General features: G+C 42.2%; 1 protein-coding gene across 1 annotated transcript in view; it reads right to left on the minus strand.

Moving 5' to 3' along the window:
• The window catches only part of EPAS1 (endothelial PAS domain protein 1), a 159,279-nt gene that overhangs the window by 44,685 nt on the left and 89,258 nt on the right, over positions 1 to 25,336 (minus strand). Inside the window, exons 3-6 of the mRNA XM_006125477.5 lie at positions 8,321 to 8,472; positions 6,583 to 6,667; positions 5,741 to 5,859; positions 5,446 to 5,648 (exon numbers count right to left, since the gene is read on the minus strand). Of these exons, the coding sequence (XP_006125539.1) occupies positions 5,446 to 5,648; positions 5,741 to 5,859; positions 6,583 to 6,667; positions 8,321 to 8,472 (559 nt within the window). The remainder of the gene's footprint in view (positions 1 to 5,445; positions 5,649 to 5,740; positions 5,860 to 6,582; positions 6,668 to 8,320; positions 8,473 to 25,336) is intronic.

Consider the following 25,336-nt stretch of genomic DNA (forward strand, 5'->3'; position numbering starts at 1 on the left):
GCTGCTGACATAGGACTCTCTCTTGGGTTGAGGCAGGTTGTATGGGGTGATGCCAAAATTTCAGGTGGGTTAAAAGCTTTTAGACTGCTTTTGAATACTGGAACAAAAAGCCTAGCTCGACATTTGCATGAGTACATTTCAAACAAAGTTTACATAGGTGGGAAGGCTTAAGATAAGAAAGGAAAGGATTCTTTTAACAGATTTTTTTAGTGTTGTAGATATCTGCAAATTCTGATCCATTACAACAACATGTATGGTGTGTGTACAGGTAGGATGTAAAATAATACATGACCTTTAAGGAAGAAGACCTCAATCTTGATTTAAAGACCTCTAAGTAGTGAAGAATACACCACAACACTAGGTAAACTGCTCCTGTGGTTAATTACTCTGACTTAAAACGGGCATCTTATTTCTTAGTGAATTTTTCTACCTTCAACTCCCAACTACGGGCTCTGACTTTCTCTGCTAGATTAACAAGCCTTCTCCTTGTGTATGATCCTACAGACCACAATCAAGTCATCTCTCTCAAATATCAAACATTCTGTGCAACAGAGTCTCAAGAACTCCTTATGCCTGCTTGTCTCTCTTAAGAATGTTTGTAAACTTCAACTATAAGAAAGCACATCAGCAGGACCCTACAATAAGACCACAACCAAATTCAAGAAACACCCATCAAATTGTTCTATCTTGTGAGGTTTCTCACTTCTCCTTTTCTGTGCTGACATTTCACATTTCTAATAGTTTATATTATCACCTCAATACCAGAGGAACACCACAGACAAAATAACCCTCCACTAATATGTGTAGTCTTAAGCCCCAGTCTTCAGGGAAACTAGTATTTCTTGTGAGGTATTCTGAGGAAAAAACAGTGAAGAGGAGACAGCGTACCAGTGCTCTGAGCACCTGCTACTGTGTTACTAAGGCAGTGCAACAAAAATCTGCCCTGAAAAGCAACTCCTATTATATCAGGAAGGGCTGAATTCTATGTTTGTAGGGATGTAAAAGATTAACCGGTTTACCTGGTAAGCATTAGCCTTACTGACATGCTTATACCTGGTAACCGGTTAATCGGAGGAGCAGCTCCTCCCCCTCATAGTGCAGCAGGACCCCGGCCAACCCATTAACCAGTTAAACGCTCAAAATTATATTGTTTAACCAGTTAACTTTTTTAATTGATATTTACATCCCTAATATATAGCTTTGTTTTGAAGACAGTGAAACTATGAAGGGCAAGAATCAACAGTCTCATTATATATATAAAAAATAAAATACAAAATAAAATCTGGGAGAGACTAATGGATGCTATAACATAATGGAGATGATGTATCTGTAATTTTATATTTGCAGCTTTGGGTTGCACCCATTGCTGACACTTCAGGTACAACAATAAAAGAGGCCACAGTGCAGATGGCCCATCAGCAAGAGACCGGGAACTGTAAAAGAGCTTAACCTTCCTGGGGACATGGGGATCAGTCAGTGAAAAATGGCTACACAGACATGTGACTGTGTCACCTGATTCTGCAACCCATCTTCATAGCCGTAATTTTTCATGAGAAGCTGGGAGGGGTCCAACTATGAAACAAAAGACTCCCACCACATGCAAATGTTATTTAAGGGAGGGAAGTGAGGTAATCTTGGTTGTCAGTTCTCTCTGACCACCCCACCCAAGATGATTCCTGGAAACACTAAGACTCAACTGGGGGGAGGAGCTGAGCCCAGGCTAGCAGTGTGTCTTGCCTGTGAAGAAGATTATTAGCACCACATTTAAGATGACAGCTTTGCTTAGCTTGCATGTTTGTTTTTGCCCAGTTACCTACTTTGTCTGCTACCTCTTATGACCACTTGAATCTTATCTTTTTATCCTTCATAAGATCACTTTTGTTTTGTAATAAACCCAGTGGAAGTAATTACTATTTTGAGAAGCAAGGAATCTGTGCATCTCTCTCTCTATTTTGAGAAAGAGCAAATTTCATGAGCATACTGGGAATAGATCTCTCTATAGAGCTTAAAAATGATTTATATAGGATTCAGTTCCCAGAGGGACTGTGTACTTGAGTGCAGTGAACAGATCTCACACCGTACTGCTTTTAATCTGTGTCTACAGCCTTAGCTCAACAAGAGAGGGTTACAGTATGCCCAGGCTGTCAGGGGAAGCAGGCTCAGTGGTGTCTCAGCACATCAGATGACATTCTAAAGAGGGTCCCAAGCTGCCACCATGTGCTTCACATTCAGTCTGATATCCTGCCTCCCTTCAGGGAAGAGCATTAGTCCCAGGTCTTGCATTCATTCTCTGGGAATTCTAATGTATTTTTAAAAAACAAAAGAAAAGGAGGCAGCTACTACCTATTACACTACTGCTTTCTCCTTGTTCAAGCAGAGTAGACTCATGTTGCAATCTTCAGAGTATATTTCTAATAACTATATGTGTGCTACCAAATCTGAAGGAGGCAATGATCTCAGTCACAAGTTGCTTTTATCCAGTCATATGGTATATTTCTAACCTTTCTTCCATTCATAGCTGCCAAAATTACTAACTTCCATGACTGCTCCACAACATTATGCAAAGTAATAAAATTTTTACTTGCAACCATTTAAAAGTCTTCAAAGCACCAAAGAAATTAGCGAACTAAATCCTCAATGCTGCACACACTTATGCACGTGCTTAACATTAAGCCTGGGTAAAGTCCCAGTGACAAATATGCTGACTTCAATGACATGGCTCCTGTGTTGCATGCATACGTACAAGTATTTGCAAAGCTGGGCCCAGCACAGTCAGTAGCTATGTTTAGACTACAGGCTTCTTGCGCAAGAAGCTTTTTGCGGAAGAGATCTTCCGCAGAAACGTCTTGCGCAAGAGAGCATCCATACTTCAAAAGCGCATCAAAAAAGCGATGAACTTTTGTGCAAGAGAGCATCCACACGCTCTCACAAAAGAAAGCACTGATAGCTATCAACAGAATGGCCACCACGGTACCTGTGCTTTTTCCTCCTTCCTGTTTTTGTGCAAAAAATCCCTGTTGCCCGTTCACATACACCTTTTTGCTCAAGAACTCTTGCTCAAAAAGGAGTTATTCATTGTAGAAAGAGGAATAACTATTGAGCAAAAACTCCTCTGTTCTTTTGATTTTTTTGTGCAAAAACACTCTTGAGGTATGGATGCTCCATGAGTTTTTGCGCAAAAACGGATGTTTTTGTGCAAAAACTCTGTAGTGTAGACATAGCCAACTGGAACATAATACCGCACACACAACACTGATATGTACAGGACAATCTGGTATCAGAGTTGGTAAATATTGAACCAAAAGTTGCAAGCTTGAGACAAGACTTTTGGTCCTGAGTCATTGAGTCAGAATCATCAGGAAAGTGATTCTTGAAAAATTAAAAGGGGGGGAATAAACATTTAATTGCCTTTCACCTGGCAAAAGAAATATATTTCTGCTTTGTAGTTGGATCAAACCTACTACAGTACCCTTACAAATTCTCTATTGGCAAATGCCTACTGGGTTAGTTAGCTGATAACATACTGACCAAAAAACAGCACTTAAATTGTATCCACAAAATATGGGAAAACACATGAGTAAGGGATGTAGGAACAAGCCCACATATTAATTCACTTTTTAAAAGCAATAACAATGGATTTATGTTACTATTGGCTCTTAAGAATTAAAGGACTAATGCTTCTACCATTAAGCTTGCAATAGTCTGCTTGCTAAAGAATAATCTATATTTATTCTATAAGTGATAGTAAAAATCTCATTTTTCTGCTTCTCATCAATTATCCTGGTACAGGTCCCGGGAGTAGATTTTGATCCCAATTCAAAGGGCAGCACAAGTCAGCCCAGTAGGGTTGCCAGGCATCCAGTTTTGAACTGGAAAAGGGACCTTAGCAGCTCTGTTCAGCACCAGTGATTGGGCTGTTAAAAATCTCGTTGGTGGTGCAGTAGAGCCAAGGCAGGCTCCCACCCTGCAGCTCCCAGAAGCTGCCAGCATATCCCTGTGGACCAGATGCTCAGAGGCAGCCAGGGAGGCTCACCACAGCAGCAACCACAGCCAGTGGGAACTGTGGGGATGGCATCTGTGGAAGGGGTAAGTGTGTAGAGCTTCCTGGCAGTGCATCTGCTTAGGGGTTCATAGGGAAATGCCAGCCACTTCCAGGAGTCACCTGAAGTAAGCACACTTACTGCTTGGAGACCACATATTGAACTCCCTCCTGTGCCCCCACCTCCTGCCCCAGCCTGCACTCCTCACTTCTTCTGTACCCTGCACCCCTCATTTCTGGAATTTGCATCTCCAGAAGGAGCCCTCACCCTCTCCCACACCCTGCCCCAGCTTGCAGTCCCCTCCCATACTCTAAACCCCTCACTCCAGCATCTCCCCAGAGCCCACATCTCCAGCCAGGGCCCTCACCATTTCCACACCTCAAGGGAGTAAGTTTGGGGGAAAGTGAGGGTACATCTAGACTACAGAGCTTTTCTGGGATACCAGAGGTATCGGGGAAAAGCTCTCCCATGTCCAAGGAACACGTCTGCTTTTCTGAAAAAAATTTCGGAAAAGCAGATGTGTTTTTTCGGCATCCCAGTAAACCTCGTTTAATGAGAAAGAAGGGATGTTTCAAAAGAGGGTTTTCCCACAACATTTGGCCCCGTGTAGCCTGGTGTTCAGGGTGGGTTGAAGAACTATGGCATAGGTTCGCAATTTATGTATCTTTTTCCGACTTTTCTTTGTAGTGTAGACACAGCCTGAGTGACGGAGGGAGGGGGGATATCTAGGGCTGGGCAAGGATGTTCAGTTTTCTGCTAGTAACCCTGGAGCAAAGAGGACATTTATATTTGTATATGTTATGCCTTCCTCCAGTCCTTCCTGATCACATATATAACACCAGTGTACATTCACTCTAGACTCGCCTCCATCATCTCACACACATTAGCCATCACGGATTGAACAATCTCTCCCTTGTGCATCATGTCCTAATTTGACCTTCTCTGCCGAGACTGGTAAATCTGAACGACAGTTTTCCAAGGCTGTTTGGAGACTGCAGTCGCCATAGATCGGAAAAAAAGGGAACAGCCTCAGCCCCAGAGCATTGTCCCCGACTCTGAGAACTTATAGAAACTCCTCTCCTAGCATTCAGGGTGGATTGGAGAACTATGGCATAGGAATCTAGCCACCCACTGACGGAATCACACCCTGCTCAACCTGTGGATTCCAAATTAGACATCCAAATGGCTACTGACATTGGTCAAAACTGTTCCTCTCCAGAACTGCAGGAACAGCCAATGGAAGAATATTACCCTTGTTAGTGTGAAACAATTTAACCTGTTCAAATACAAAGAACACTATGAAGAAAGATTCTGGTTTCCTATTTATTGGGGGTGCGGGGAAGGAGGTTTAAGTAAAGAAAAATCAGAAATCTCCTAGGCAAGGAACAGTCAGTAAATGCTATACCTGTCATCACAGTAGGTAAATTTCATGTCCATGCTATGGCGGCTCAAGAATGTCTTGCTGTCCAGTGGAATATCCATATTTGAAGGGTGCTGAATGGGTTCACACATTATTATAAGGCAGGTGAGGAGAGGCTCCTTATACCCACACAGGCTGTGCGAAGGGCAAGAGTTATACACCTTAACTTGCCCAGTGCAATGCAAGACCTGAAACAAATAATGATTTTATAATAGTAAGTTTAAAAGGTACTTTCATCTGACTTTTATCAATAACACTTAAGATGGCTACAGTGTGATACCTTCCATGTGGCAGATTTGAGGTTTACAGTTCTGCCTCTGTTAGTAACAGTGCATTTCATTCTCATGAAGAAGTCACGGTCTGTGGACATCTCCTTGTTTTTCTTTCCAAATCCTGGACCTAAGATGAGAAAAAAAGAAAATTCTTGGCTAATATTTTGTTCCAGAAAGAGGGGAATGGTTGCATTGCTTTTTAGAACTCGCTTTTGTTTTGTAGAGAACAGATTATTTGATTCTCACATTATTCCCTTCCACATCAACTCTTGTGCCTTGCACCCTCTTGGTTTAAATAATATTTAACACTAGTGTGAAAAATAAATCCCCCCCTCTAAAAAAATACTGGACCTTTCCACCACTTTAGTTCCATTTAAACCCCTTGCTAAATCCCCAATTGCGCAAGCTACATATGGACAGACTCCTGTGCCCACACACAGCTTGAGAGAGTCAAGCAGAGCTCTCTACAAGTGAAATGGTCCACCAATGCATAGCAGTTTGTACAAGTTCGGGGTGTAGAGATATAAATAGTAGAGGAGCCCTGTTCATTTTAACATGTGGTCATTTAACATTTTAGCTTGTGGTCCATAAATCTTTATTAACTATTGCAAGTGAAGATGCTGCACCTTTCTTTAGGTTGAAACAAGAAAGTAACAAAACACATGGTTCTCAGTGTTGTTATATTTAACCAAAAAGCTTTAAAAATAGTGGAAATGTTTTTGACACCAAATACTATTCCCTTTTGCCCAGTATGGTCACTATCTAACTTCTGCTATCTGTTAGTTACTTTATTGGAGTGTTTAAAGGATAAAAAAGAAAAATTCATCAAAGATTTTAACTTTTTTCTTACCAGTTTTCAAACTCAGATTCTCTCGAATTTCCTCATGGTCACATGGGTGAGTGAAATCAAATATGCTGTGTCCAGTTAATTCCACCTGTTCAGAAAACAATACATATATTTAGCCAAGAGTAAGCATAAATAAAATTTAATAAGGGAGAAAACTATTTTGGAACACTGATTCATTCAATGGGACCACAGAAAGCGCAAAAGCAATACAATATGCTTGATCTTTTCTTGATAATTTCAGTTCCTTACATTCTTTACCTGCTTCCCTAAAGGTATAATTTCTCTAGGGAATTCTTGAGGATATTGTGGTTAACAACAAAATCATTCTTAAGCTTAGAAGTATACTCTAGATGTCCTCAACAAACTAATCAGTCAATGAAACTGAGTCCAGTTACACTAACTGAAGATTTGGCCCTTACTAAAAACAGAAATGATAGGCAGCCTATTGGAGGCATAATATGCCATATTCAACTCTGGCATGTACCGCTTTCACAGTGTGCATTATATCAGCAATTATTTTAGCCCATACTCCTTTAACAGCTATTATTTGGATTCTATACCCTGTAGACCCATTTGGGCATTTTGATTTAACCCTTAAACTGATGGATCACTGACTTCACCAATGAAAAGAGACTGATATAAAGTTCATGAAATATCTTCATTGACTTCAATAGCTTTTGGAGCCAACTGACAACAGCCAAATAATCAGACTGAATGTGGGAGAAAAAGGTACCACACATGCCTTCCCACTCAAGCTGCAGGTCCTGAATGTCATGTGCAAAGTATGTCAGGGCCATTGGAATAGAGCAAGATAGAACCTTAGCTTTGTTAGTCCCTTCTCATAGTCTTTGCAGGGCCACTCATCTACCTTGGGGTACATGTGGAGTTGAGCAGCCCCTCCACAGTTTCTCCACCCACTGGCACCCCTGAAAGTCAATGGCTTTCCATGCCACAATTAAATCTTAGCAGAGGCAGTGCCTCAGGCCATCCTCTTCTCTCTGTTTGGCACAGAATAGTTTAGTCTCCTGCAGAGTACAATATTTTGGTCTAATTTCAGCTGCTGGGTTTTGTGTGGGGGTGCTGTTGGTGACCTGTAAAGTACAGAAGGTCAGATTAGATGATCTGGTGATCCTTTCTGGCCTTAAACTTTACAACTCTCTGAAATTAAAAAGACCTCTCTTAACTCCAAACAAGCCAATGTTCCCTCTATTTTTTTTCTATTCATGTATGGAATAAATTTTATGTGCACCATGGAATGTGCAGATGTGCACCACCAGCAGAAACACATGCTGCCAGCTGTGGCCACTCTGCTAATGAGTTGGGCAGCATTTGAATCTCGCCTGGGTGGCCGCTCAAGCGCACAGCTTACAGGAAACACCGAAACAAACCACTTCCTATCAACACATTTTGGAAACGTAGGCCAGTCTTTTGGCCTCCAAATCTGGGGCCTAACAGGCCAAATGGGAAATGGTGTTTCAGAGCTGAAAACCCTTTACGGAGAATATTCTGCAGCCAACACTTCAGTTTTAAACAAAGAGGCTGACAAATCAAGGTACTAATTCAGAGTGCTGCAGTGTGCCACACAGGGGCTTCATTTGCTCATTTTCTCTTTCACAGAATAAGATCACAGCTTTATTGAGTGGAATTTGAATTAGAAGCTCAGTGGAGACAGAGAAACTATGTCAATGTTTTTGGAATCATGTTAAAGACAGCTTTTTGAAAACAGTACGGAACAAGTTACCTGTGTGAGGCCCATGTATTTGTTGATGTTCTCTGACAAAAAGATCATGTCTCCATCCTGTGTCACTACAGCAATAAATCCCTCCAAAGCTTTCAGATACAAGTTGTCTATCTGTTGGTCTATGTCCAAGTCACTCTCATTGTCAACACATACTAAAATGAAAAGAAAGTAGACAAAACTAATCAGTTTTCAGAGCCATCATTTTTCTGCTTGCTTTCTAATCATACCATATAGCAAAATGCTTTTCTGATGCCAGAATTCTGGTTATAGAAAACCTCTCTTTGTACACAGTCTTGAGGAGGACAAGAGATGAGCCATTTGCACGGGGTCTGAAGGGGACAAGCTAATTATTAAGAAGAGAGAAGACATCTTTTTTAAAGGTGAAGAAACACTTACCTTGTCACTTAACTTATAGTTCTTTGAGATGTTTTATCCACAATAAATAGTCCACTGTTGGTGCACATACATCCACTGCCTTCGTATTCAGATTCTTTTAGTTAGCAGTGTCCTTTTGGGGCCATACTTGTTCTCATGCCTCCAACTGAGGACATGAAGGGTGGGACCAGGGCCGGCCTTAGGCCGATTTGACCGATTCAGTTGAATTGGGCCCCGTGCCTAAGGGGACCCCATGCCCCTGAACACGGAAGTGCAGGTCAGCAAGTTACAGAGCCGGGGCACTGGCCTGCTCCACTAATGGAGCTGTATCTCTCACCTGGCATTGGGGGCTGGAGGGGGAGGTGCTGGGAGAAGGCTTGAAAGAAGGAGTGGGTATGAGAAAGGTGGGGATGGAGCAAGGCATGTGTGAGGGCACAGAGGGGCAGGAGGGGAATGGGACAAAGAGTGGTGAGGGGGTGAGCATCAGGAAAAAAGAGGGCAAAAGGGGCAGGGGCAGTAAGGGAAGGGGGAGGCACCAGGAGGGTGCAGGGCTAAGGGAAGGTGCAGGTGCCAGGTGATTTTTGGGGTGAAGCAGAAGGGCAGACACCTGCAGGGGAGGGACCAGCACCAGAGGAGAGAGGCAGGGCAGGTGTGTAGAGTGAGGTGTTAGGAGAGGGGATGAGGAGGGGTAGCTCACTTGATCAGAGTGGGGCTACTGGAGGAGTGGGCACATGTGTGGCAACATGGGCTAGTTGCCTGAGTATAGACCAAAGGAATGGGGTGGGCTTGTACTCAAGGGGCTAACCAACACTGCTGCCAGTGCTGCAACAGCCACTCTATTTTAGTGCCCTAGTTCGGCCAGAGCTAGCACATTTGTTTATCGGGCTGGAAGATGCTCCCAAATGCAGTGCAGACATATCCTCAGAGCACAGGCAGAGTGCCCGATTGATATGGCTGACCAAAGGAATCTGAACTGTAGTGGACTGGGTGCAGGGCAGGCCCACAACATTTTGGCACCTGAGGCGGGGAGCTCAAATGACGCCCCCATGTCTCCTTGCTTGGGCCAAAACTTTGAAAGGTCTCAATTCTGCCTTCTTCCTGTTCTGCTCCTCTCATCGTACTGCTCTGCTACCTACCCCAATAAAGGAAAACTAACAACTTAAAATGCCTTGTTCAAAAATTTTAAGTGACACTTAATTTTCAAATGTCTGAACAGCAAATGTAACTTTTCTTGTCTGCATAGTAAACACTGGCATTTTTATTTGTTTGAATAATCCAAGTGGTGCTTTCCGTGCCTTCTTGGTTGCAAAGATCTGAACTGCTTCCTGAAGGTCCACAGTCTGGGCCAGCTTATGCTCTATTGAGATGGTTGCAAGGCTAACCAGCCTCTCCTGTGTCATTGTGGAGCATAGATGTGTTTTTATTAACTTCAGCTTGGAGAAGCTGCGTTCTCACTGGCAACTGTTACAGGAAGTGTTAGAAGTATGCGCAAGAGCAACAAAAGCATTTGGAAAGTGGGTGGTCATCTTATTTGTGCACATATATTCCAGAACAGCCTTTGGAGTTGATCCTGCTGAAATGTATCTTGAAAGGGCTTTCAGTTCATCACCTAAATCACTCGCATTAATATCGCGCATGTCATCATGTGTCAACCTGCATTGCTGGTATAGGTCTTCTTCAGGTGTAGTGAGAAGTTTTGGAATATCATACAACATCCCAAATATACTGCTGTGTTCCTTGAGGTGCATGAAACGTTCTTCAACTGACTGTATTGCACAATCTAGCTCTTGGTTTAAGAATTCAACTTTGAATTGTTGTTTGGGGTCTCTTATGGGATTATCCCGTGCCTCGTAATTAAAATTCCTTCTTCTTCGATAACTCTTGTATTCTTGAATAGGTGGGAAAATAGCTTTAGTGTGAAGTTCCTTTGCCAACTTCTGTGCACTCTTCAGAACATTTTGAAATCCCTCATTTGATCAGTAAGACTGTAGGTATGACTTTGCTTTGTTCAGTTGTTCCATTGCTCCAGATATATCAAGGTCAACACCTTGGAGTCTCCTGCTTACAACATTTATTCAAACAGTATGCCATGACACAACACTAAGCCACAAAGAAATCTGAAGTTATGTATGTTTCTGGTGATTCCATTTTCCTCTGCCACTGTTCTCCCACAAACAGTTCCTGTCATAGCATTATCCTCCATAATGGCAACTATGGCATCATCTATCTTCCCAATTTGGTGTTTGATAAGCTTTATCACCTCCACTCAACTTTCCCATCGTGTGGCACTCCGTGGTTTCAGTGTCAGAAAGGATGTTCCCAGATTTTGCTTCAAAATTTGCCATCGATGAGTTGATGCAGAGAAAAATACACAGATTATTTGAATTACATTAAAAAATTCAGCAGCCTCACTAGAAGCTGATGCTGCATCACTGACCACCAAGTTCAATGAATGAGAACTGCATGGGACAAAAAAAACTCAAGGGTTTAATTCTCGGATCCATGTCTGTACTCCTCTGTTCTTTCCTCTCATGTTGGCACCATTATCGTAGTTCTGACCTCTCATGTCAGCTATCATAATTCCTGTATCTTCCAACTTTTTAAGAAGCACGTTTGTCATACCAGCTCCTGTAGTATCATCAATGTCAATAAATTCTAGAAAATGCTCACTGGCAGTCACCATTCCAGGGACATTTTCACTAGGTTCTGTTCTTGTTACAAAATGCACCATTAAAGTCATTTGTTCTGTATGGCTGATGTCAGGTATGCAGTCCTGAATAACAGAGTAAACTTGCTGACTTCAGATCTGCCACAATCTTCTGTTTGACTTTTGTTGCCAATAACTGTATGATCTCATTTTAAATTGTTTTTCCACGGTAGTGGTGTGTGTACATTTCTTGGGTGGTGACTCTTAGATGCTCCTGGAGTACAGCATCAAACTCAACCATCAGATCCACAATTTTAAGGAAGTTTCCATTGTTTGGAACATACAGCTAATCTGAAGTGCCACATAGTGCTAGGTTTTGGGTAGCAAGCATTCTCACAAAGGCAATGAGCCTTTTCAGAACATTTTGCCAGTAGAGAGACTCTGACGCAATCATCTCTTGATGTTGATTATCTATGGTGCCTTTAACCTTAGTCTCATCTCAACCTCTTTCTACCTATGGAATGCCCTCTGGTGATTTGTTGCCTTCTCATGGCATGCCATACTTCAAGCCAGATTTTTCCAGTCTTTTGTTCCTGTAGAACCCAATGTGGCTGGAACATTAGACTGGAAGAGTTTGTCGCAAAAACAGTATGCAGCATTCTGGGTTTTTGAGTACCTAAGCCACGACCTCTCCACATTGTCACCATTGGGGATTTCATGCCAGTAATGTATTGGATGGAAACGTCTATTTTCATTGTCTTTGGGGAACATGAAGTTTTTCACATGCTGTGGCCCATGCAGTACAAGGAAGCTCCTCAGGCTACTGCTCAAGTGAGTCCACAGTCCTGGATCATCTACACTTATGGAACTAAACTCAGCAGCAGCTGTTTCTTGTGCCTCCACCACACTCTTCTCTGATCTACACTTTTCTTCAGGAATGTGCATGGTTACATCCATTTGAGATGGAGATATGGACGCTGCAGTAGCTGCCAGGTCACCTGCACTCTGACTAACTGGAAGATCAGGCATCTCCTCACCACTCACATTCTCACTGGGGGCGGAAGGCTCACCATGAACATTTGTGTCTATGTATCTCAGGAGAGCTCCTTCCTGCTTAGATAGAAAAGTTTCCTTTGCTTTCTTTCTTTTTCTGAATGCTGCCCCAGAGGGGCGTTTTCTTCTTTCACTCATGACTGCTGTTCTGTGCCAGCTATAGTGGCTCTCAACACTCAATTGAAGGGGACAAATAAGCAGGCTGGTAGCAGGGCCGGAGTGAGGGAAGATATCAGCATCTTAAGGGCCTAACTGGCTCCTACTACTTCAGTTGATTGCCTGTTCTCTTCAAGTGGGTTCAGGGAAGCAGCAGGAAACGGGAAGCTCCCTAAGGAGGTGGTATTAATCAGTCCAGACTCCTAGGGGTGCTAGAGAGCTACATTAGAGGCTCCTCCTCCTCTCTCTCCCTGCAGCGCCTGCTGCTTTCTGTTATTCCCTCTCACCTTTTCTTCTGCCTGCCTGTTATATCTCTTGTGCCCTCCTTCCTCCAGCACAGCCCTTCACCATCTCTGTGCATCTAGAGCAGAGAGAATATATATACACTGGGGCTACGTCTAGACTGGCATGATTTTCCAAAAGTTTTCCGTTAAAAGCATTTTTGTAACAGAGCGTCTAGATTGGCACGTACGCTTTTCTGCAAAACACTTTTTGCGGAAAAGCGTCCGTGCCAATCCAGACGCGCTTTTCCGCAAAAAAGCCCTGATCGCCATTTTCGTGATCGGGGCTTTTTTGCGGAAAACAAATCTGAGCTGTCTACACTGGCCCGAACGGGAGCAGCATAGTATTTCCGCAAGAATACTGACAATCTTACATGAGATCGTCAGTGCTTTTGCGGAAATTCAAGCGGCCAGTATAGACAGCTGGCAAGTTTTTCCAGAAAAGTGCCTGATTTTCTGGAAAAACTGGCCAGTCTAGACTCAACCTAGGAGCAGACACAACTTTCTACCCTCTAGGACCTAGTGGCACCCCCGCCTTCCCCCCACAGTCTGGCATCTGAGGTACCCAGCCACTTCAGTTCACCTCAAAGTAAGGCCAGTCCTGACTGCATGCACGCCCCACAATAGTGGAATGTACATGAACAAGCACTCAAAAAAGAACGTAATTATTTCCTTTACTGTTGTTTAAAATTACTATTTCAACATACAGGGTCTATTCTCCAGTCAATGAGTCTATGTAATGCATATTCATACTAAGGACATTTAGGGCCTTTATTTGCAGATATCAGATTTACACCTGCAATTATTGAACCTGCACGTAATGGAAGAAAGAAATGTGCCTGAAATGTGCACCCAAGTATTAATTTACACAAGCAGATTAGTGCATGCACAGATTTTGTGAATCTCTCTCCCTACATTCAAATAGTGAAGCCAGTCTTAAGCGACCAGTCAAGAGACAGATAAAAATTATTTCCTTAAAGTAGATATTCATCTAATGAACAAACTTATTCAATATGTTTGTGACTAGTTTACATCAGTGTCTTAAGACGAAAGTTGCAAGGTTACAGAAGCCTCCTGTACGAGTTTCACAGTATTTCAGGAAGATCCCAACTCCTATGCTTTGCTTATCCAGTGCAGAAGAAACACATATTCAAGGAATTTGAATGTATCCTTTTCCCCGCACTCTTGTACTGATGGATTCAGTTAATCTTTTCCCCCAAGAGGAGGCATTAAGATGTAGTAATATAAGTGACCAAAATATTTAGGAAGGTGTGCTAACAGCTGGCCACATCATACCTTCAGAAAGGTAGTTTGTTGGTTACATCAAAGCATTCTTGCTGGAACATTTGACTGTGGTCAAATAACAGATGGTCAACTGACAGGCCAACTGACATTATTTGATGAGTCAATTGACCAGCTAAGCATAAAAAAAAAGGCTTTTTGAAATTTCATTGGGTGAGGCATGGGGATTCACTGAGAAGTGTGGATAGGGGAAATTCAGTAGATAATACACTGAAGCTCCTGCACACTGTAACTGACTATACTTCATAGCCAGCAGACCATATACCTTAAGTACCCAGTACCTAGGAACATAAGAACAGCCAGACTGGGTCAGCCCAAAGGTCCATCTAGCCCAATATCCTGTCTGCTGACAGTGGCCAGTGCCAAGTGCCCCAGAGGGGGTGAACTGAAGACAATGATCAAGCAATTTGTCTCCTGCCATCCTTCTCCAGCCTTTGACAAACAGAGACCAAGGGCACCATTCCTTACCACCTGGCTAATAGCCTTTTATGGACCTAACCTCCATGAATTTATCTAGCTCTTTTTTTAAACTCTGTTATAGTCCTAGCCTTCACAGCCTCCTTTGGCAAGGAGTTCCATAGGTTGACTGTGCGCTGTGTGAAGAACTTTCTTTTATTAGTTTTAAACCTGCTACCCATTAATTTCATTTGGTGTCCTCTAGTTCTTATATTATGGGAACAAGTAAATAACTTTTCTTTATTAACCCTCTCCACACCACTCATGATTTTATAGACCTCTATCATATCCCCCCTCAGTCTCCTCTTTTCTAAACTGAAAAGTCTCAGTCTCTTTAGCCTCTCCTCATATGGGACCCTTTCCAAACCCTTAATCATTTTAATTGCTCTTTTCTGAACCTTTTCTAATGCCAAAATATCTTTTTTGAGGTGAGGAGACCACATCTGTATGCAGTATTCAAGATGTGGGCATACTATAGTTTTATATAGGGGCAGTAAGATATTCTTCATCTTATTTTCTATTCCTTTAAAAATAATTCTTAGCATCCTATTTACTTTTTTGACTGTTGCTGCACACTGCATGGACCTTTTCAGAGAACTATCCACGATAACTCCAAGATATCTTTCCTGATCAATTACAGCTAAATTAGCCCCCATCATATTGAATGTATAGTTAGAGTTATTTTTTCCAGTGTGCATTACTTTACACTTAGCCACATTAAATTTCATTTGCCATTTTATTGCCCAATCACTAAGTTTGGCGAGATCTTTTTGAAGTTCTTCATAGTCTGCTTTGGTGTTGACTATCTTGAACAGTTTAGTATCATCCACAAACTTTGCCACCTCACTGCTTACCCCTTTCTCTAGATCGTTTATGAATCAGTTGAATAGGATTGGTCCTAGGACTGGCCCTTGGGGAACACCATTAATTACACCTCTCCATTCTGAAAATTTACCATTTATTCCTACCCTTTGTTTCCTGTCTTTTAACCAGTTCTCAGTCCATGAAAGGACCTTCCCTCTTATCCCATGACAACCTAATTTACACACAAGCCTTTGGTGATGAACCTTGTCAACGGCTTTCTGGAAATCTAAGTATACTGTATCTATTGGATCCCCCTTGTCCACATATTTGTTAACCCCTTCAAAGATCTCTAAGGGTATGTCTACACTACCCCGCTAGTTCGAACTAGCGGGGTAATGTATGCATACCGCGCTTGCTAATGAAGCCCGGGATTTGAATTTCCCGGGCTTCATTAGCATAAGCGGGGAGCTGCCATTTTTAAATCCCCGCTGCTTCGAACCCCGTGCAGCGCGGCTACACGGGGCTCGAACTAGGTAGTTCGGACTAGGGTGCCTATTCCGAACTACCGGTACACCTCGTTTCACGAGGAGTAACGGTAGTTCGGAATAGGAACCTAGTCCGAACTACCTAGTTCGAGCCCCGTGTAGCCGCGCTGCACGGGGTTCGAAGCAGCGGGGATTAAAAAATGGCGGCTCCCCCGCTTATGCTAATGAAGCCCGGGAAATTCAAATCCCGGGCTTCATTAGCAAGTGCGGTATGCATACATTACCCCGCTAGTTCGAACTAGCGGGGTAGTGTAGACATACCCTAATGGATTAGTAAGGAATGATTTTCCTTAATAGAAACCATGTTGACTTTTGCCCAACAAATTATGTTCTTCTACGTGTTTGTCAATTTTATTCTTTACTATTGTTTCAACTAATTTGCCCGGTACTGACATTACATTTACTGGTCTATAATTGCCAGGGTCGCCTCTAGAGCCCCTTTTAAATATTGGCGTTATGTTAGCTGTCTTCCAGTCCTTGGGTAGAGAAGCTGATTTAAAGGATAGGTTACAAACCACAGTTAATATTTCCGCAATTTCACATTTGAGTTCTTTCAGAACCCTTGGGTGAATGCCATCTGGTCCTGGTGATTTCTTACTGTTAAGAACACACTCAGGCCAAATTCTAGAGCTCCCTGGAGAACTTATTTAGGCATCATGCCCTGATGTTGTATGGGTGTGCCGGGAGGTGAAGGAGTGGAGCCAGTATGCACCACTTCTCAGGAAAGGACAGGCTTGTGCTCTACTGAGTGAAAAGCCTCACAGGAGTAGCTGCTGTATTACTTTGTATCTGGGAAAACAACGAGGAGTCCTGTGGCACCTTAGAGACTAATAGATTAGGTCTTATGCATAAGCCCTAATAAATCTGTTAGTCTAAGGTGCTACAGGACCCCTCAGTGTTTTTGCTCCAGTGCGTGAATGCCGTTTCATTTGTGTATAACAGTTTTGACAAAACAAACGTGTAGAGCCTAATTCCTTCTTTGTGCAACTCCACTGGCTTCAGTAGAATTCAGGGTTGGAATTGATACATAGAAAATATATAATAAATCTGAATAATAGTCACTTTGACCAAATGCCTTGTCAAAATAAGCAGGGAATGTCTACACTGCATGGCTATTTCGGGTATCCCAGAGGTATCCCAAAATAGCTACCCTGCGTCTACACAAGCCTCCTGTTATTTCGAAATATTTTTCAGAATAATGGGTGTACTATTTCAGCATTCCAGTAAACCTCGTTGCACGAGGGATAAGGAATGGCTTGAAATTGCATGGTATATCGAGTTTAGGGCGTTGTGTAGACATACCCCTAATGTAAGTGGACATCTGCCTTCCAAGTGCAATTATGCTGCTTGCAAAATGTCAAGACTACTCTTCTGGCAGCAAACTGTTTAGTCAGCAGGGGCCATGGCTATAACCCAAAACAAACTGCACCACCTGAGTTCACAGCAAACCTCATCTTCTTGACTCCCTGGCTCTAACCGAAGCCTCTCTTTTCTATTTTTTCCATTAGATTTGCATCAGCAAAACATTACCATCCAATTGCAGGAAGACTATTTTGTATTCCAAAGTACTCAGTATGACCAATGGTAAAAGGCAAATGCTTTACTTGAAGTATCAGACGATTACATTACTTTCCCATATGTATTATGTCTCAGTTGCACAATCAAGCTCTAGGGCCTCAATTTAGCAGTTCTCTTAAGTACATGTTTAAATTTAAGCACACGCTTAAACTTTTTGTTGCACTGGACCTGTCCATTTTTTAAAGTTATTTTAATATAGAAAAAATGGCCCAACCCTGCATAAAACTGGCCAGCCATAACATCAGTAGTCAATGGGAACCCTCATCTGTAATCAAATAGCACCCTGTAGGTCCTTCTAGCTCACATCCAAGTCTTGGTCTACACACATTTTTGTACTGTTATAAGCATGATGATTTCTGGCAAATAATGTTTTCTTAGTACAACTTTTAGTATGGATATATTTATGGATAATCCATACCTGTGTAAAAGGGACACTTTATATAAGTACAGCTCATTCCCTTTCCTGTATGGGGCATAGTAAAACTATCCCAGTATAAAGCATCTTTAGACCAGGTTACCAGTCCAGACTAGGGAGGTTGCATGATTTTAACCAGACTGGTATAGCTAATGTGATATAACATTTGTATAAAGTCCTAAAACAAAAACCTTGATTCACTTCAATAGAAACACTATTTGGCAGACAGATGGAAAGATAAACAGAGAGACTTTATAATTCAAGCATGTCTCAAAAATGACTCCTTTCTTTTGTTTTAAATTTTCTTAGGCAATTTACCAGTGGACTGCACTGGCCCATAAGCATGAGCCAATTCAGCCCCAGAGGAAAATGTTTGAGCAAGTTGGGAGGGAATAAAAATACCGACAGAAACAGAATTACTTTTTAAAATGTATTTTACAGTAGCTGTGATGTCACCTACTTTGGCAGAGGTAACCTGGCATCTCCTCTCTAGCTTTTTCAGGGGGTTATGAATGCAATTATTGACTCAAACTATGTTCAAAAATTACTAGTTACATTTTGAAACAAGCATGAAATGTATTTTCCCCTTTGCAGAATCTTACAAACAAATGCTTCATTTTAACAGATCCTTTTTCATTTCCTCTTTAATGACAATTGTGGCATGATTATAGTACCTTGATAAAAAAAGTTTGGGACTGGAACCCAAAAATCCATATTACTCATCGGTCTCCTTAAATTCACATTAATTCTCATACCACTTTACAACGTATGCTTGTACTTAGGCATCCCAACCAACACTGGAGCTGCATGGTGCTAGACACTGTACAACCCACTGCTCCATAGAAGTTAAGAGTCTAAATTAGACGAGGCACAGGGTGGGAAGGGATACAGAAGCACAAAGAAGTGAAGTGATCTCCCCAAAGTTATACACACCGGTTCTATGTTAGACCCCAGGAATAAAACCCAGGTGCCCAAATCCAAATCCAGTGCCTTAGCTATTGGATCAAGCTATCTCCTGAAACAATATTTCCTAGTTGGGGTAAAATCTACATCTCTGACAGCTTTTTAATCAATTGTCCTCTGCCCACAGAAAGGTACAAACAATCAATCACCCAGTAAGTCTGAACTGTTATGGCAAGTCCTTGTTGTAATGTTTATAGTAATCTTCTTTTATGCTAAAAATAGCTCTCATAAACAAGCTCTGATTAATTCCCACTGTCAGGATGTGCGCTGTTCCCGAGATTTAGAACACTTTTTCCATAGATGCTTGCTCATTTCCTTAAGTCCAACGTCTTGGAGCAAATTTAATGCTAAAAGTCAGATTTCTCTTGAACGATACAACTGCTCAGGTGTAAATAATATGCCATCTGAGAAAAGGTCTTTATTCCTTCAGACATCTTTTATGTTGCTCAGATGTGACTTTTTTAAAATTTAAAGATGTATCAAGTGCAGATGTGGTCTATTAGACATTGTCTGCGCTGGCATGATCTAAGAGTCAGTCCTCCCCTGGGCCAGAAGAGACTCAGAAAGTTGTTTGGATGCCATGTTATTAGATGAAATCACATGGTGCCCAACAATAATAATTACTGCTCTGCCATCCCCCAAAAAGCTGACAGGTTTTTATTTGATGTGGATGGGGATAAAGAGTGATGGTTCTTTGTAAGGATACATGTATGCTGTTTCTGTAAAACGGTGGTAGGATGGCAGATAGGAGAAGGGTTAAGGCAAGTTCTAGGAAGAACTCTACAGCACTGATTCACAATTAGGGTACACATAGCTTTGGGGGTACACAGAGGTTTCCCAAGAAGTACATCGACTCATCTAGATTATTTCCCTAGTTTTACAACAAGCTTCATAAAAAGCATGAGTGAGGTTAATACAAACTGAAATTCCATACAGACAATGCCTTGTTTGTGCTTTTCTACACACTATGCACTGAAATGTAAGTACAACATTTACATTGCAGTTGATTTATTTTATAATTACGTGGTAAAGGTAAGAAGTTAAGTATTTTTTCAAACATATTGTGACAATTCTGTATTTTTTGTCTTATTTGTAAGCAAGTTGTTTTTAAGTGAGGCAAAACTTGGGGACATAAAAGACAAATAAGCCTCTGGAGAGGGGCACAATAATCTGGAAAGACTGAGAACCACAGCTCTGCAGTGAATCGCAGAGAAATAAACAATTCCATTTGTAAAGATGTTCTGTCTTATTCTAGTAAAGCTTCTTGTCCAGTACCACAGGAAATTTACTCTTTCTGTGATCCCTTGTCCAGACACAACAATCCTCATGTCTGAGAAGATATTCTCAATTTGTTCAATAAAAGCTGCAATTGAGATGCATCAGCAAAATAACAATAGAAAATTTCCCAGTTTCCTAAAGGGCTCATTTAGGTCATTTCTACATTATGCAGAAGATCGATGATGCCACAGTCAATCTTCCAGGGTTCAAATTAACAGTTCTCGTGAAGACCCACTAATTCTGAGAGGGCGCCAATGTTGGCGCCAGTAGCCCTGCTCATGAGAAGTAAGGGAAATCGATGGGAGCGCTTGCTCCCGTCGACCTCCCACTGTGTGGACAGCCCCAAAACACAATTTAAGATACGTCAACTCCAGCTACGTACTTAACATAGCTGGAGTTGCGTAGTTGATTTTCCACTTTAGTATAGACTAGGCTGTAGAGACCCGCATGTCAACAACTTCTGGAAAATATATGCTTTCTTACTCTTTAGTAACTTTATTACAAAGCATTCAGACTGAGTCAGGGCCAGCCAGCACCATGTAGGATCAGGCCCTTAGCTGGAGTAAGTCAGATATATCAAGAGAGATACCACTGCAGGCAATGGAACATTCAACACACTCTCCCACTCTCACTGATGGGGCTGATATAATCCCTCAAAGTAACCTGGGTTGACACAGGGAATTATTTTTCCAATGAAGCAAAGCAAATAAACAAGCTATTTTTTAAGTAATGTTTTGTCACAATGGTTTCAGATTGTTCATATGTGCTAACCAATAGTCAAACCAAGGCTCTATGGAGTTTATGCTATCCCTTAAAATCATACAGAACAGCTATTTTTTCCCTTCTGCTCCCTGCTGGCTTTCCGGCTTTGTCGTCTCCCTCCCTTGAAACAACTTCACACTGACTTCCTTGCTACCTCCCTTCTCTGAAACAACTTCCTGTCTGCTTCCCCGCTCCCTCTCCATTTCTTCTCTCTTCACAGAAACAATTCCCAACACCCAACTTCCTCTGTGGGATTTCTACATAGAAAAGTGTCCTAGGTGTCTGTACAATTAGAATGAGAGGGAAAGCTGACAAAACAATCTTGGCTTGATTAGCCCCATGAAAGTATCTGGCACAATGTGGACCATATTACATAGTCCTGAAGCACATAACTGAACTGGTATCAAGAGTGTTCAGGTGTGCAAGGCATTGGCCTCAACTATGCTTCCTTTTTCATGAATGTTGTCATAGTTGCCATTTAGTTGCAAAACTTATATTTAAGTAGACTGCCTCAAAGTGACTCTATTCTGCTACTGTCTGTGAACATTGGGAAGATGTTGATCCTTCTTTTTTTCCTTTTATGCCACTTTTCCTGGTGAGGGTCACAGCATCAGCATGCATAGTAGGGAGGACCAGACCCTTCCTTTTCTTTACAACAGGTTCCAGCTCCTCATAGGGGATTCCCAAGTCTTCCCAGGCCAGCTGGGAGACAAATTCCCTCAGTGTGTCCTTGGTCAGCCTCTGGGCCTCTTCCCAGTGGGGCATGCCCAGCAGAGTTCTAAAGGGAGCCTCTCATGGGGTATCTTTATCAGATGCCCGAACCATCCCAGCTGGCTCCTCTTGATCCAGAGGAACAATGACTCTACTCCAAATAGCTGAACCCCTCACCCTGTTTTAGGGTACGTCTACACTTGCACCCTACTTCGAACTAGGGATGCAAATGTAGGCGACCGAAATTGCTAATGAAGCGGGGATTTAAATACTCCATGCTTCATTAGCATAATCTCACCCGCGCGCTATTCCGATCGCCAGGTGATTCGAACCAGGAAGTGCGCTCCAGGCCGCGTTAATTCAATTCAAACCCCTTGGTTCGAACTATCATTACTTTTTTGAGGAGTAATGTTAGTTTGAACCAAGGGGTTTGAATCAAACTAACGTGGCCTGGAGCGCACTTCCTGGTTCGAATCAGCTGGCAATTAGAATAACGCGCGGGCGAGATTATGCTAATGAAGCATGGGATATTTAAATCCCCGCTTCATTAGCAATTTTGGTTGCCTACATTTCCATCCCTAGTTTGAAGTAGGGTACAAGTGTAGATGTACCCTTAGAGAGTAAGCCACAGCACATGGATATATATCCTAGTGTCAATCAATAAAAATTCTAAGGAACCTGATTCTGCAAACTCTTACTCTTCTTTGGACTTCGACTGAGCTACTCAGACTAGTAAAATTTATGCAAGATCAAAATCCCAATTTGGAACAGACAAGATATATTCTAAAACAATCACATTCATTTTCTAATATAAAGATGACAATATTTATCATGTCAATATAATTAGAAGATATCTTGAAAAGTCTGTGATCATATTTAAACAACATTTCTACTAAGTTCCAGTTATATCGTGTACTATTCTGTCTGTGCACAACATAGAAATAATTGTAAAACTATTGTTTCAGTTTGCTTCCTGTGATATTGATCTCAATCATGCTGTCAGACCTACAGCTTGTATTTTTAAATGTTAAAGACTTCCTTTTCAACATTTCCCACACTGAATTGCCTGCTGTGAAAATCAAAGGGAAATGTGTTACTAAGTAAAGAACAACTTTTATAAAAGCAAAACCTGGCATTTCTACCCTTTTGAACTTTGAGATATTCGGCCAGCTATTTCCTATTATGATAGGACACAAAGGGCCAAATTCAGATATGTCAGTGATTTCAATAGAGCTGCAAGATCTTACACAGACACAGGTATTTTCAGAGGCCCTTAATGGAAAAGGTAGTGCGGATAGAGCATTCGTATGGGACTCAGGATCAGTGTTCCTTCTAATTTTTTCCACACTGAACAGAATGAATTTTGTTATGTGCACCAATGTGGAGGTGATGTGTAACACCTCACCTTCATATTGGTGCATATAACAAAATTCATGTGGCAGGAGTGGGGCTGAGGAGTTCCGAGTATGGGAGGAGGCTTAGTCCTGGGACAGAGGATTGGCATACAGGAGTGTGAGGGCTCTGGCTGAGGAGTGTGGGCTCTGGGCTGGGGATGAGGGATTTGAGGTACAGAAGGGGATTCCAGGCTTGGGGGTAGGGCCATGGGATTTAGACATTTAAGGTATGTCTAGACTACAGGGTTTTGTCGACAAAAGTGGACTTTAGTTGACAAAACTATACCTACACTGCCGCTGAGCTCTGTCAACATACCATCGACAGAACTCAGCAGTTTTGTCAACGGCAGTGAACCACATTCTACAAGGAATAACACCTTTTGTCGACAGAGTTCTATTGACAGAAGGCGTTATTGCATCTACACTGTCCTTTGCGTCTACACTGTCATGTAGACAAAACGGTTTGCTTTGTCGACAGAACTGGATGTAGTCTAGATGCTCTTTGTCAACAGAAGCTTTGTCGACAGTATCTGATACTGTCGACAAAACTTCTGTCGACAAATGCCTGTAGTCGAGATGTACCCAGAGGAGGGGGCTGAGGGTTGGTGCAGGAGGGAATGAAGGCTCTGGGGTGAGCCTGGGGATGAGGGATTTGGGATTCAAGAGGGGGCTCCAGCTTTGGGAAGGGGCTCTAGGCTGGGAAGAGGGTGCAGAAAGGGATACAGACTGAGCTGGGGCTGGGGATGAGGGGCTTAGAGTGCAGACGGTGGTTCTGGGTTGAGAGGCTCCGGGTGGGAAGGGGCTTGGGCTTACCTAAGTGGCTCCTGGTCAATGGCTTTAAGACAGGCTGCCTGGTGCCTGCCTGTACTGGGGCACTGTCACGGCCACTCCATGCTAGGGCTCATGGGGCTCATCTCTCTTCCCCAGCCACCGTAGCTCTGTGCTTGAGCCGGCAGGAAGAGGCACTTCCCCACCAGGCATGGTGGTTTTGGATCTTGAAGAAAGGCATTTCCCCCCCTGCAGCCCTGAGCCCTTGTGTGGGTCTTAATGGGAAGCTGTGCAGTTGTATGGCCACGCATCTTAGAGGCAACTTAGTTCAGGAGACCTAAATGTTATTCCTGACTCTCTCACTGATCTGCTGGGTGACAATGGGCAAGTCACCTGAACTCTTTGTGCCTCATTTTACCTATCTGTAAAATGGAGGTGATGATACTTACAGCCAATGTAAAAGCTTTTGAGTTTATTATTAAGCATTTATTATTTTTTATTATTATTGTTAATGATAGTGTTAGACACCCATTGACTTTCAGTAAGAGTTGGTTAGCTAATTTCTTTAGGCCATTGGAAATTCCTGTTACAGCAGGAATGAAGGATTCAGTAGGGTACTCAGAACCCTCAATTCTCACCAATGCGAGTGATAATTAAAGAGGTTTCCCCCTTGCAGAATCAGGGCCACAGAACACATTGCAAATACTTTAATATCGAAATGTTTTTTTCTTAAATGACTAGCTTTTGGTAAAAACAATCAAGGCTTGAATCATGACAAAACCCACTAAGGAAGCAATATTTTGTACTGGATTCCCCTTGAAGCATTTTTTAAAACCTGAACTGGCAACTTGTTTTACTGGATACATAAATGCAACACATATTTTTACAGTTTCAAACAATTATAAAATAATTATCCTCACATCCAGTTTATACAAAATGTCTAGTGTGTTCAAAAACACAAGATAAAAAGAAAAGAAGAAGCCTGGGTTGAGGTGATCGGCTGTATTTCATGAAGTGATCAACTGTATTTCTGTTCAATATCTTCATCAACGACTTAGATATTGGTATGGAAACTACGCTTATTAACATAAGAACATAAGAACGGCCGTACTGGGTCAGACCAAAGGTCATTCTAGCCCCGTATCCTGTCTGCCGACAGTGGCCAACACCAGGTGCCCCAGAGAGGGTGGACCAAAGACAATGATCAAGCGATTTGTCTCCTGCCATCTCTCTCCAGCCTCTGACAAACAGAGGCCAAGGACACCATTTTATCTCCTGGCTAATAGCCTTTTATGGACCTAACCTCCATGAAATTATCTAGCTTCTCTTTAAACTCTATTATAGAGGTTGCGATTAATCTGGAGGATAGGGTCACAATTCAAAATGACCTGGACAAATTGGGGAAATGGTCTGAGGTAAATAGGATGAAGTTTAATAAAGACAAATGCAAAGTGCTCCACTTAGGAAGGAACAATCAGTTTCATACATACAGAATGGGAAGCGGCTGTCTGGGAAGGAGTACAGCAGA

Source organism: Pelodiscus sinensis, chromosome 3 (genome assembly GCF_052426305.1).
Source record: "Pelodiscus sinensis isolate ZL-2025 chromosome 3, ASM5242630v1, whole genome shotgun sequence".
Lineage (NCBI taxonomy): Eukaryota > Metazoa > Chordata > Testudines > Trionychidae > Pelodiscus > Pelodiscus sinensis.